General features: G+C 39.8%; 1 protein-coding gene across 9 annotated transcripts in view; it reads left to right on the forward strand.

Annotated features, from left to right (window-relative positions):
- LOC125988000 (R3H domain-containing protein 1) overlaps positions 1–7,002 on the forward strand; it is a 31,747-nt gene extending 24,745 nt beyond the window's left edge. For 2 of the 9 annotated variants that reach the window (XM_049752696.2, XM_049752697.2), the window contains exons 23-28: positions 638–717; positions 3,051–3,232; positions 4,384–4,519; positions 5,015–5,097; positions 5,225–5,309; positions 6,009–7,002. In XM_049752696.2, coding sequence (XP_049608653.1) covers positions 638–717; positions 3,051–3,232; positions 4,384–4,519; positions 5,015–5,097; positions 5,225–5,309; positions 6,009–6,220 — 778 coding nt within the window. In that variant the 3' untranslated portion in view covers positions 6,221–7,002. Of the gene's footprint in view, positions 1–637; positions 718–3,050; positions 3,233–4,383; positions 4,520–5,014; positions 5,098–5,224; positions 5,310–5,523; positions 5,552–6,008 lie in introns of all 9 variants that reach the window. The other 7 variants (XM_049752698.2, XM_049752699.2, XM_049752701.2 and 4 more) reach the window with 7 other exon arrangements.
- The last annotated feature ends 8,065 nt before the right edge of the window (positions 7,003–15,067 follow it).

Genomic DNA, 15,067 nt, shown 5'->3' on the forward strand with positions numbered 1-15,067 from the left:
TGATAGAACTAGTTCACAGAACGCAAACCACGTAATTAGTTTCTGCCTCTACGGATCCAATCAGTCTGGAAATTGGTGATTGTAGTGCCTCTGGGACCATTACACGAGGCTGTACAGTATCTGTGGCAGCGAGGGACCGAAGCAAAGAAAGCCCGGGCGTTCTCGGATAGGTCACATTGTCATTGTTTCAGGTGTGAAATTAGACAGTTTTTTCGCTGGACAGACCGCGCTGGAATGATTTATGCGGTAGCATCGGAAGCGCTTCGCCGCTTCTCCCACAAGGGCTGCCTGTCCACCTGCAGTCTGTGTTTCGCCAGCTGTACACAAGTCCCCACAGGCAGGCTGCTTACAGAGCCGAGCGCCTGCTTTGCAGAGAGATTTACGTTCACTTTCAAATTTAATACACCAGCTGTAATGTTGAGCTCGCACAACTCCTCCTTATGGGTGCCAGGTTGCTTCAACATATTTATGTGTTGAGATCAACTCTGTTAGACATTTTTGAATTGATGAAGGGCCATATATTTAATGTAAATATCGCCCCCTTCCGCACAAATATGACATGTCCTCAACATAGATTTCAGTTCAGTTTTAAATGATGGTGGTGAGAATATTTGCCTGAAAGTACCTTTCTTCGCAGTTCCACTGTGAGTTTTCTGCCCTCCCCAATGATGGATTTCCCTCAGAACTCATCTTCCTGTGTTGCCCAGCAGAACACAGGTCAGTACTTCTATCTAAAAGCAGTCGTTAGTTGCATTACGCCAAATGACAGTCACGTCTGGATATGAGTGTATGTGTTATGATCTCTTTGGCATGAGTTGTGAATAGTGCACATTACATACATTTCATTGCATTGATGTATCACAAAGGAAGAAATGTCTTACCAATATGCAGGAAAATAAGTTCTATTTACTGTTTATATCTGCCTCTGTGCAGAGCCCCCCCTCCCACTGCGCTCAATTTTCTCTGATTAACCGCAGTTTTTCTTCACAGCCATAATCTAGACGCCAATAATAAAATTATCTCAAACGAGTTTGTATAATGGATGCGTACCTGACACAAGACTCAATTTAACACCACATATTACACATGAAAAATGGAGTGTTGTTTTTTTGCATTAATGACAATGATGCTGTAGCAAAAAGTAAAGAAGCCCCCAGTAAATCTGTTACATTGACACCATAAAATCAGCAACAAATGTATTTCTTACATACTGTGTTTTATGTTTGTAATAAAATACTACATTGCAGACAAGAAAAACAATGATTTCATGATAAATGTGCATATTGTAAGTCAGACAAATAAGATTAATATAAAGGTTTATCCATGTGGCCCACAGAGGTTCAGGTGTGTTTGTTTCCTATAAACAGATTATTTTGTTTTTGTTGTCGTCTGAACAAAAGAATCTTTTAATATTATTATGAAGACATGATGAAGCTCATTGAAATAAGTGTTTGGTTCCTCTCAAATGCACTTTATTATTCATGTGTGAATGTTGAGTGGTGGGAGCTATTATTTCAATCCAACAGGAATGAGGTCAGATGAAGGTCACGTGGCAGCCTCACCTCAAGCATCTCCAGTAAAAACTCTTAATTGGCTCCTTCAGGCATGGGAATAATCTGAATTTTAAAGCGGATGTCAACTCAAAGGATTTTTTTTAAAGAATACACTATAGCAAGAGTAAAAACCTGGTATTCTGCTTAACATTACATTTTCAGGAAAAGAGTTCAACATAATAATTTATCAATCTAAGGACAGCGCCATATTAAAAATGACCGTTCTGTTTTTACATGACCAAATTAATGGTGCGGTCAGAAAATATGCTCGGAGCACGGCCGTTTGGAAATTCAGTGAGTTACTCACATTTGGGAAATTCAGAATGCAGCAAAAACGGAGAGCCGGTGTGTGCGCACTCAAACACCCTAACTTGTGTGTTCACAATAAGATAGGGTACTTGGAAATAAATGGGAGAAAGGCATACTTGCTCTCAACTCACACACTCAGAGTACTGTAGTACACGGGCGTTAGAGAGAATTAATGAAAGTTTTTCTTTTTATTTTACTAATATGATTTCCAATTACATTATAATGTCATAAAGACACAGCTTACATGTTTGAAATTGCAGATAGAAAAAAAGAAAAGATACACACCCAAATAAGACAAACATAATTAATAAAAGATTAAAAAAAATAAAAATAGAAATTAAGAAACATTGAAATGGGAACATTGTTTCAAAGTTTTAACAGCTTTCTTATTTTTTGAGTTGATCTACAATGATGAGTGAGTAAATGCCATGTTTTTTATTTTTTCTATCATAAATACATGGTCGACTAAAGTTTAAAAAAAACTATTAAGTAAATATGCAGATTTTCAATTTAACAGGAAGCGTAAACATCTTGGGTTGACTGCTTTACGTCTATAATCTCTCTTGTCCCTTTTTTTGTTGATTTGATTAATTGATATAAACATTGGCTTCTGAAATTGGATTTTTACCTGTTGTTAAACCATGTGTCAACATAATTTTTAAAGTATTGAATTGAAGGATGAAGTGTTTTTGATGTCGGCGCAGCAGAAGGAGCCTCCCCTTATTTTAATTGTCCCCCCCTCCTCCATTCCCATCAGTCACATTCACGCAGCTCAAACTAATTAGGTAATTGGATCTTCCGGATCATCACAGAAGATTTAGCAGGAAGAGAACGACTCAATTATAGCCCCTATGGATCTGCCTTTATAATCGAGGCACTTAAAATCTAATTGCCAAGCAGCTAATAGTGTTGTTTTCATGGTTGGGGTGTGTAGGTGAACCAAACTGCTGGAAAAGAGCTTTTGAGCAAACACGCATTTGCACAAACAAATACACTCAGTCTAAATGCATTAATGAGGTTGTGTGATGAGCTGCGTTAATAAAAAATGGTAAACGTGCTGAAAATCTGCTTACCAGCCACACCGAATTAAATTGTATCATGACTGCTTGAGCTGATTTGCATTTTTCTTCCCAGCACAAATTTGTACCAACCGCCTGTTTTTTTTGCGTTCCTTTTAATCGTGTGCAGGTTTGTTGCCTCCGGCCCCCGGCAACAGTATGATGATGCTGCAAATGGCAGCTCCCCCCTGCCAGCAGCCCCAGGCGTCCTCCCCCTGCCAACAAAAGCAACCCAGTCACAAACACCTGGGCCCCGAGCACCACCGTAGCCGCCGAGCGACTGATCACCCGCTGCCGTCTGACAACATGCAGGTACAAATGCTGTGTGAGTGCATCAGTAGCAGGAAAATACACATCCTTGTAGAAAAAGACATACTCGTAAAAAAATGGTATGATCCAAATTGAATTTTGCTTAATGACCCAGACTTTACCTTGTGTTTGTAAACTACTCCGGATAATAATTATGTTTTAAGGTAGTATTTGAAAAATATCTTGCAGTGCTAACAGTGAACATGAAGACTCAAGTGACCTAATCCACATCTTAATAACACTATCACATTAATATCACAAAATAATATACAAACTAACAATGCGTGGCATTAAAGAGAAAGAAGCATTTTGTGTATTTGTAGATAAATACCATGAATAAAAAAGCCAAACTATATCAACTCCAAAACCTATGCACTCCATCATAGAAGTTTATAATAAATATTAATCTAAAAATATTTAGATGCAGCAGACCACTTTTCTTTGCGCCTGCCTGTCAATGTAAGCCAACTGTTCCCTCATACATACTGCTCTGAAAGTGGCCCAAAAGTCCATTTGTGTTGAAATAATCAGCCAGCAACAATGTTGGTTAATCTAGCCTGATAAAACCTTTTTTCTTTCCTCGAAGCGTGCGCCTTGAAAATGAATTTTTAATCATATCCAACACTGTCGTCCCCTGTAAAATCAATTTTTGGTGTGCATTTTAAGCTGGACCAGTCAGGGGATAAACAAAGCTGAACCAATGAGAGGACGGAAAAATGTCGTTCCACTCTGAGGATTCATGAAGGCACAGAGAGGTGAATATAAAATCTGGTTTAAAAAAAAAAAAAACAGCGTGTGTGAGTGCGTGCTTGGTTGACACAAGCACTTGGTTTCTGATGGCATTTGGCAAATAATATTCCATCCAGCCATTAATTTTTGACCGCTTATCCGGATTCGGGTCTTTAGCTTTAGCAGAAAACCCCATACTTCCCTCTCCCCAGCCACTTCTTTCAGCTCGAGCAATCCCAAGGCGCATTGCCAGGCCAGCCGGGAGACATAATAAAATAATAAGACATAATAAAAGCATTAAAGAGTAATGGTACATTAGTGGTGTAGAGCGGCGGATGCAGTAAGGCATTTGTTTGTTTTTGAATAAAAGTGTTTGTGTTTTCCCCCTATTGTTCCTGACTGCACCACTGGTCTATTGCGTGTAGAGCAGCCTGCCCTCATCCCCGATGCTCGCGTCCTCATCGGGACCATCGCCCAACATGAAAGGCATCTCGTCCATCCCCGTCATGGCTCACCAGCAACAACTGCAGATCCCTACAGACTTCTGTCACAGTGGACCAGGTCAGTAAATTCACCAAGATAATAAATTGCCATTTAATATCGAGATTCTATTCTTCAACATTTTTTTTAACAGAAGCAACAAATTAATTTGTACTTCAATAAACATGATCACATTTATTATGCATAAATAATCACATAAGCACTACGGAATGGCGACCTCAATGTATCAAATAGGGCTTGATAGAGTGGAAAGGGAGTGATTTTGAGTTGAAGTTAAATACTCAAGCTTATATAAGCCTAAATACTCAAACTTGCTGGCCACAAGCACCACTGTGCCCACCCTACAAACTATTTTGCAATTATTATTTCTGTAACCATTTAACAAATGTATAAAATTATTACGCTAAAATACATGTGTACAAATAAAGCCCTATATGTAATAAACAGTTTAGCCCTGCAGTTAAATAAATAAAAATGGTCTATTGTACACGGCAATTGAAAAGAGGGCCCAAATGAAGAATATTGTAGATGTCTAATTGTTGTGGGCACGTCTAGGTGAAGCCCACTACTCTCTCTTGGGCCAGCCTCTGCAGTACAAGCCGCTCATCCACACCGCACATATGATGACCAAACATCAGGTATACTAATCGACTCTTATTTATTGTTTAACTGTCTGAGCCGTACTGATCGTCAGACAGATGTTTTCGTGTATTCCAACACTTGCCTCCCGCTAATATCCGATAACAATAACCCCTTTCTCGCCAGGGTCCAATGGGAGTTTGGCGCAGTGGGCATGGAAGGAAGGCGGGCAGAAAATCTTTACCTTCAGATCACAGTGTAGGTGAAGCAGGTAATCTGAAATCCAGAGGGAGGCTTCAATTGATTTAACACTGCAATTATTCCTTGCAGATAGTTGACCTAATCTTACCTCACTGAAACTTTTGTTAGTTTGTTAAATAAGAATGAAACATAATTTCAAGGACATCAAAATAGTCATTAGCAAATAAACAGACAGTATTGAAATGCTCCCCCTCTTGTTTTTTTTTTTTCAAAATTGTGTCCAGAGCAGCTCCCTGTATACTTGTTGAAAAGGTATGTGCACGTAAGCAGTCAAATAGACAACCTGGAGAAAAATTGCAATGTAACCAGCAGCCCCTTACATATTTGCACCAAATGAAGTTGTGCTGATCATTTCAAATGGCATGTACATTTTTTTTTTTTTCCACTCCCCAATATATTTTGTACTTTTTTCAGGTGTGCTTGTCAAAAATGTTGCTAATGCAATCAAGGAGGTTGCCTGCTTGTGGCCCAGTGGGCTGCACGTTCATGCTTAGAGCGGTGCAGATGTTTTTTTTTTTTTCAGATTTTCATTTGTGCACTTTTTGAATACGTAATCAAGTACTGCTGCGATTGCTCATTCTGCACGCATTTGAAGCTGACAGCGGCAGTTTATTGAAGCCTCCCCTGGTGCATGTCTACTGCTTCTCTCTATCCATGACAGTTGTTTTCTTTTCTAGCCATGTTGCTGATTCTGTTGTGTGTTTGTCAGCAGTGAGCGGTCCTCAGGAGGAAACCAGCGAGACAGACTCTCAAAATCTCCTGGCACAAGTCTGCAAAAAGGGTGAATTGACGCATCGTCAGCCCTTGCTGTGCTGCGGCACAGACGCCCCCGGCCTAAAGCCAGCCTCGCTCTTCTCTACCTGTGCCGTGGCACAACCTGACACTTTGCGTTACCACAGCAGCCCGCGGGCCCATTTTTAACCCAGAAGTTACTCACCCAGACTTCAGGGGGAGCTGTGTGATCAAAACAGCTCGGAGCTGCTTAGTTTTTGGTGCATCATTAGAGCCACCATGTTGTTGAACCTCCAGCCTCTGCTGCCTCACTTTGGACTGTTTCAACATCTCCCAACCCACATCAGTATAATGGTTTGAACAGTGAATGTTTTCTTGTGTTACTCCCCCCCCACCCCCTCGATCCAGCCAACAGGTCTGTGCAGGTTACAGTGTGTTGTTTGTAAATCATATTTTGACTCCATCTCAATTCACAACCTTTATTCACAAGGTAAATCATCAGGTATTCACTGTTGCTGTTCACAATTGTACATTTTTGTGAAGAATGTAGAGCTTTATCCACCATTTTGAAAGTTTGCCGTGGTTTTTTTAAATGAGCAGGTCAAGCCAAATTAAGCAACTTGTAAAAAGTAAGATTTAACACTCGTGATTGGAGAAATTATCCACTAGCCATTTGAGCCCAAACATTCAACACCCGAGTGGATGTCTACTTCAAGTCAGTGTTGCATTTGCACTGAAGATCTGATTGGTGTTGAATGCCTGGAACCTAGATTTATATTTTAAGGATGACCTTTATTGCACTCAACCAGCACAGTTTGATTGTTTTAAATTCAAATTATTATATGCACACGAAAAATGCAAGCGTTTAGGTACGTGGGTTTTTTTGGAAGAGTGAGGGGAATTCTTGTTTGTTTCACTCACTGTTGTGTTTTTTGTGGTTGTTTAAAATAATAAACGTTTTCACTCCACAAGTTGAGACTTTATTTTTAATATTTGACGAATGCATGGAACCTTTAATGGTAATGAAAAATGACTGCACTTGCTAATGTTTACAGAAACGTTTTGTATAAACAACATTTTAAATAATTGTTACCCATTTGAAAGATAATGCTCAGATGCCCTTCAAAGCAAATACTTTTGCATCCATTAAAGTCCTCTGTGGAAGAAAATTCCATCTGTTTTCCAAACAGTTCCCTTTTATATTGTGCAATTCACTCCCATTGGGAAGTCAAGATAAAATACCAGGTTTTTATTGTTATTCAATGGTAATTGCTATCGGCAATAACAGTGCAATGTCGCATTTACGTGTTGTCCTAGTGCAACATTTTGTAAACTAATTGGTACTCATGGGAGCAATTTGGCAGATATGCTTTTAGAGGCTGGGGAATATTTACTGTATTTACAATTTACATTAACATGCAGTGCAACTTGGCTGTACATAAAACAAGCAGAGCAACATGAACTAGGTAGATAATGAGCTGAGGTTTGTCTTATTTTGAAAACAACAAAATTAATCATTGTCACTGAATGGAATACAGCATGACTGCACCAGGAGAATCTATTGAAAACCCCTCGGAATGTCATTCTCAAATGCTTGGGGAAGTAACCTTCAAAATATCAGTGTCTTGATTATTTTATACAAGAATAGAGGACACGTTTGCCAAATTGCAAAAGACGTGCAATTACCGTCTTTAGCCACCGGGTGACGGAGTTGTACTGCCAAATCATCTTAACTATTGTTCAGTTTGTTTAATTGGCATTTGACAAACAGACGTTAATTAAAGTGAAACGCCGCACATTAGAGAACCAAATAAACAAATGTAACAAATTTGTGTAAAATTATCAATCTGCCCTTAATTTAAAGCGGGTAATGCACACAACCTCCTCATGCAAAATCGGCATGACGTTTGAACGACCTGTTTGCCTTGCATCTTTAATGTGTAATTTGACCGTGCATTTGCAATCATTTGGATTCAAGAGGTGCACGGTACTCATAGATTGTTTCCATGCATGTAAAAGGTACATGCATAAATCTTTATCCCTCCTTTATTATTTTATTTATTGTTCAGGTCATTACTCATGAATGTCGTGTCTAATTGATGCTCAACACAATGAACAGGTAATTTGAGTTTGTACTTTTTGTACTATTTACTAACACGTCAAGTCAATTTTATTTATATAGCCCTTGATCACAGCTTCACATGGGCAAAGTTGACAATTATTCTCTGCATCCCCTGATCTTAACTCTCAGGAGGGCAAGAAAAAGTCAGTTGATTGTTTAGAAAATTAGCCGGAAAATAAATCAAGTCCGAATAATAAATCGATTTTATTTTTAAAAATGTTTCAATTATTTTCCATATCCAATTTTGCAGACCACCTGTCGTACCGCCACGGACCACGAGAGGGCCGGGGACCACCGGTTAACAATCCCTGCTTTAGAGCACATTGGAGTAAGTAAATCCAAAATTAAGCAGTAGGTGGCAGTGTGAGGCTTTTCTTTCTTTTTTTCTGTCTCAATATAAATAACTAGTATCACAGTCATAGGGCTATCCCGTTTTTATGCATCCCCCACCACGTAATTGAGTCATTAAGTAAAATGAAATCCATTGCCATCATACTCACAACTACAGACAATCACTCATCTTCAGACACAAGCACACACATACATACAGTCACACACGAGCTATGGTAGGTTTCCATGACAACCAAGTGGAATAGGTTGCAGTGGCAAGGAGCTCTTGTACATTGAAATCATCCATCAGGAGGCAAGTTCCTTTTTTGCAGTAGCGTTCATGAAAGACAATGGTGGCTTATCCCCGGGAATATTAAAAGCAACCCCACTAAATGCTGTGCAGTATACTTTATCATTATATTTTCATATTATTTGTGTGACAGGTACAATCAGTGACTCTTTGTGACCACCCCATAATTTCAACTCTCATAGTCTCGGCAACTGGAACAATAGCACTCACAATGAAAACCTGCCTGTGGCTGAGAGATGGCATAGCAACGCTGGGTCAACAAGCTGAGAGCCCCAAATGCTGCTCCTCCATCACACCTCTTCCATTCACCCTCATTCTGCAGGAAGTGAAATTGTGCTTTCTGAATAGATTATAGCTTACAATAGTGCCTCTCTTAAGTGTGTTTTATTCGCTGCAGAAACAGCAGACCACCTTTTTTTTTTCATTTCCCAGGGCTTATGATGTTAAATGAGACATAGTGTGCTTTTATTTTATTTTCACTTTCCATGTGTCTTCCGGTCGATTGCTGTACAAAATCCATGCCAAGCATGGCTTTTGTTACCTCTAGAGCCAGATGGCTGAAAGAAGAAATGGCCTTGGAAATAGAGGGGGGAAGGGGGCTAGCACACCTAAAGACAAAACAAATCATTTTCAGTCAGGCAGCACTCCAGACACTTCAATAAATGTGTGAATGGATGCAGATTGGATGGACGGATGGACGGATGGATGGATGGATGGATGGATGGATGGATGGATGGATGGATGGATGGATGGATGGATGGATGGATGGATGGATGGATGGATGGATGGATGGATGGATGGATGGATGGATGGATGGATGGATGGATGGATGGATGGATGGATGGATGGGGGAAGAACAGACAGCCGGACAGACGAATGGAGGGACAGACATACAAACTGGTGGATCGGTGGACGGATCAATGGATTGGTGGATGGGTGGATGGGTGGATGCGTGGACGGATCAATGGATTGGTGGATGGGTGGATGGGTGGGGGGCAAGGGGCACTTGGGTCGATCGGTCCATAGAACGCTATCCAATTTCTGTCAATCATTTGACATTCCCTGCATGAGGTGACCAACGCGCATTTTGAAGCAATGAAGGCTTTTTTTAATTGTTTACATTCTTGGTGAAATTCATTCAGGCTTTATTAGTTTGCTGTTGAAAACACATCAAGTAGATTAGTTCTCAATCCATCTGTAATATGTGGTGTGATTATTTTGACAATTATTACTCAAAACTAAAAGTTAAACTTTTGCAATTAAAGTGAAGCTGTGCCGTGCCATAGGACGTTCAGCCGGCAACTTCCGTCAGCCACACCCATTTTATCACTGGAATGACTGTCACCTGCTCCCTCATGTATTTAAACCCTGCCCATGTGTTTCTCCCTGTTGGTGTCTACTGCTGCTTCCTGTCTGTGTCTGCGCCTGTTGTTCCTGTTCTGCTCGCCCGTTCCCCCCTGGTCTTACGTGGAGGCTCACGGTCAGAAACTGTTCCCGTATTTGTTCCTTGTCCGAGTGAACTTCACACTCTGTCTTTGTTCCCTTCAATAATAAACCCTGGTCCAAGCTGCAAAGGATTCATTCCTGCATCAGCTGTGCAGGCAACATAATATTTCACCGTTCCTATCCCAACTATCATACAAGTATGTGGACATGTTAACAAGAGTATAACAAAACTAAACATACCAAAAATAGTCAACTTTCGCGCCTCGTGAAGATTCATGACAGACATAAAATGAAGAGGAAAAAAAGATTTCAGAGTAGTGTGTTACCCAGAGCTGTCTGCTGGAATTAATAAACACAGCATGTGTGTTGGCAGGCAACACAGAACACATCCGAAAACTTGGGCTTGTTTTGCCCTCCATGTCTAGTATGTCTACAGAACTCGTAAGTAGTTCATACTCAACAATAGTAGGACATTTTTTTATGTTTTTGTGAATTTGCTTTAATTCAATAACTGCATGGATATTTTTAATAGTCATTTGAGTCAATGTATATTCAATTTAAGAAAGAATATACGAGTTGCTAGTAACCCGTGACCCCCGTGGGTTATAGGAAATGGATGGATGGAAGTTGCTTGTAAATTCTCAGGAGTCAGCCCTTAACTTTTTTTTTTTTTACACTTGTGTACCTCACATAATTCATATAGTGTACACAGTTGCATTGTGCAGACAAGACATGCATTCGGAGACGGCACACTCTTTATTTCCTTCCAAAAAGCACTTAAACACGGCATCTGTCTATCTCCAAAACCACTAATGCTCCTAGAAGTGCATGCTAGCATGCCTCCAAGAGAACCGAGCAATGATTTGATTAGCCAGGCTCAAGTTTTTAACGTCTCAAGGAAATGTCAGCGAAATCATCAAAGTGGCCGCCCCCTTCATAAAGCCTTGATGAAAGGCATTCTCAGCATTCTGCGCCTTCGATGTAGCCCGCTCACAGGCACAATGTCTCCATCTGCATAGCATTACCACTTTTATGGCGCTTCCATAAGTGGAGACAGACCCCAAAAAAGAGACAAGTGACATTCCCCCCCTCTAAACTCAGCCCACCAAGCCTCTGCTGCAGTTGCAGGAATTTCTTGGGTACTGATTTCACATAACATACTATTATGCTATTGAACATTCCCGTTTTAATATTTTGGTACATGCAATGCTATTACTGGTTCAGTCACCTACACGTGTGAGAATTTTTTTTTTATACTGAGCTCAGCGAAATATTTCCATCTTCGTCACGTTGCTTCCGAGCTGTACATGCAAGCATATTCAGAATATAAGATTTTGCAGTTGTATTTATAATAAATTATTGTGTCATACTGAAAGCTTTTTTCCATACTTTAATCATATTTAGATCCAGTTCTGCATTATCACAGTATGTGGAGTTTGTATCTTTTCCTCATGCTCATGAAATTCAAAATCATGCATGTTAAGTTCAATGAAGACTATTAACTAGTTGTGCATGTGAGTGTGAATGAAAAGCTCTTCGTTCAAAGATTTTCCTATCTTGCAAAAGTGAGTGAGAGGGGGAAAAAAAACATTGACGGATTTTTGGGAATCCACACCCACACTCATGATATCAACTTTGTTTCATCATTGTACAGACATTCATTCCACCTTCAATCAAACTGACAGATATGATTATTGTCCCTGCATGTGGTCCACATAGAGATGCTAATGAAGACATTGTTTCATGCGCCATTAACTGCAGAAATCACACACACACACACACACTCATACCTCCCTGAAGAATCGGGTCATCCCCGGAATGATTCATCGTTCAGCCTATTAAACAGATGCACACACACACACACACACCGCAACGTGCCTCATTACATCAGTGTGTATCCATCCACGCCTGAACTGAGCAAATGACTGATGGAAGGCAACTGGCACACTTACTGTACTTGAACGCGTCATTGGCTTTCCCCTCTCTGTGTGGCGCCGTGCCCTAGCCGCCCTTCAGTACAATGAGCTGAGAATATGAAGCTAATGGTTCGTTAAAAGAAAATGTCATGCGTTAGTAAGCTTGGAGGGGAGCAAAAAAATAAGGGTGGTGGGTCCCAGTAAGTTGTACGCATCAGAAGGAACTGACAACCTTAAAATTGTAGATACTTGTTTTTCTCTTGACTGATGTATTTTGAGATGACTCATTTGTAAAAATTAAAGCAAGTAGCGGTGATAATAATAATGAGCAGTAATAATAATTAATAATAATAATAAATGAGGGTTGAACATTTTCACTTGTCAGTTCTGCCCCATTATTGAAGCATATCAGGGAGGAAAAATCCTCCGCATCACAGAATAATTGCTCATGATAATCTTTTGAGAGACATCCAACATTCGGGTCAAAGAATGGAAAATGCCTATATTTGGCCCAATTGCTTTTTTTCTTGATGACTGATAATCTCTCAAATTTGTAGGCTTGGACTTCAGTGGAAGAACACTTGAGGTCAAGGGATGTTAAAAGGAGTATCACTTCTCAAAACAAGTGGAATTTTTAGGGATCTTCCCACTTGTGATCAGTGACGCTTGCAAAATCCACATTCCATTCAGGTCATGTAATTGTGATTATGGAGATGATTTCCTCTGCCGCTAAAGTCTACATACCTTTGTAGGTATGAGGACCAGACACCATTACTTTGCAAGGAAGTTAAGAGTTGGCTCTCACAAATAAAAATACAGAGATGAATTGAGTCTGTCTAAAGGAGTATTTCTGCCTTCCTATCTTTCATCAATTGCTGTCGCCAAGCAACCTTGACACTACAGCTGCATAAATACAGTTGCAGTATGTGTGGGGGTGCGGTTGGAAACCTGCTCAACAAAATCCAAATAAACATGAAGCATAATGGTTCTATCCTCTACGTTCATATATCGTAGTTCAGGTAGAGCGGGATTAAATGGACCATTCAATCAGACGGCTCCAAGTTGCCTGCAGGGAAGCATTAATGTATCTCTGACCTTTGCTGTTTGTTTTTGCCATAACTCACTTTAGACAATTTGTGCAATTTTTCCTTTTAAATGTCTTATACCAGACACCTCAAACCGTTAAGACTGTCTCTAGTTTTCAGGAAAAGCTATTATTTACAGTCTGCCCTTAATTTTAGTTGAAAAGCGTTTGTGTGTGTGTGCGTGTAAGCGTGGCCCAGCTGTAAATGTCAGCGACCGGCTGATTGAATGCATGTCGACAAGAGATAACTCAGGGGCGGCAGACCCACTGACCTAGACTCGTCGCTCACCTCAAGCCCTTTTTGAGCCAAAGGCTGAAATCACGTCAGAGTTGGCTTGAATTTATTTGTGACTCATTCTTGAGTCTTTTTTATGACAACATTTTGGAAGATCTTGCGAGCAAGATGTTTTAAGTGACCCAAGTGAAATGCTATTCCCTGATTATTCGTCATTGGAAAGTTCAGAGTTGCTTTGTTTTGCTGCTGAACGGGATTATAACTATAAATATTTATTTCGCACCAAAAGAAATGTAACATGGGGTACACATGTACCAATTTTTAACATCTTAACCTATTTTTTAATTGAGAGACCTCACTCCTGAGGAGAAAAAAAATTCTAATTACTGCTCTCTTTGTCTGGACGTGTGTGCGCACGCCTGTGTGAATCTCAACTGACAATCGTAGGTCAACTCATTTGTCATAGAGCCAAGGGGAAGATAGGCTAACTATCAGTTTATCTCCATTGCAGTTCCAATTGCTTCTCTTTGTCATTTTAATAATGGTGAATAACATGGACACTCACTACAGCCAGTTGCTCCTCATTTTGTCTTTTGCAACCGTTCCGGTTGCTTCTTTATGAGCTATCGTTGTGTTTAACAGAGTCTGTGCATCTGTTAATCTTGGTGTTTCACCACACATGGGATTTGCAGTCATTAATATTAAACAACTTTGTGTTTGTAGATCTTTGTAGATCTTTGTAGAAAAAATTCTTAACACAACAATTCTTTACATTTAGCTGAGGATTGTGATAAAGGTATAGATTGATAAAGTGCAAAAACGAGAACATATCTTTAATGTTTGCCTTCATTATCCACTTGTGACCAAAAACATCCATCAGATGCAGCTGCAGGAGATCACGTGATTTGTTTTCATTCCAACATGTCCAATGGATGCGTTTAGGATTGCCCATTATGTTTCGTGTAACTGCATAATCAAACAAAAAGAAATATTTTTCCAAGGATGTTCCACGCACACTGACATATTTTATTATACATGAAAGGTAGTCCCGAGAGTCTCTGTGGAGATTTCCTGTTGATGAGCTGTCAAGGTTACCTAAAGATCATCTCATTTTGGTTAATTCCATCCTCAGCGATATGCGACAAGAAAAACTGTTTGTGACTGTTAAAACTGTCAGCGAATGTATTTGCGACCTTGAAGGAACTCTGATGAGAAAACATTCACAACATACACACACCCTTTCAAAGCCTACAGGGTTGAAATAGAAAAAGAAGTGATACAAATCATAAAAGATTTTCACTTAAACGTGAGCATTAGACTTCTCAGTTGTTAATCTTTTTTTTTTATTGCACTTTCATTGGTTAAATTTGGAAATTAAACTATTGGAAAATATACTGACAAAGTTGAAAGGTCACATTGCAGCTCGTTGTCAAACCGGTTTGTGGAGACAAGCTGGTGAAAAAATGATTTACCCTGTGAAAAGTTTGAGCACATCAGTTTTTTTCAGACGTTTATATCAAACCAGTCACTTTGAAAGTGTCCTTGATTTAAAGTTAACTCAACATCAATATGTTGGGAATTTGGGAGGTAGTT

The sequence above is a fragment of the Syngnathus scovelli genome, chromosome 2, assembly GCF_024217435.2.
Source record: "Syngnathus scovelli strain Florida chromosome 2, RoL_Ssco_1.2, whole genome shotgun sequence".
In the NCBI taxonomy this organism is placed as follows: domain Eukaryota; kingdom Metazoa; phylum Chordata; class Actinopteri; order Syngnathiformes; family Syngnathidae; genus Syngnathus; species Syngnathus scovelli.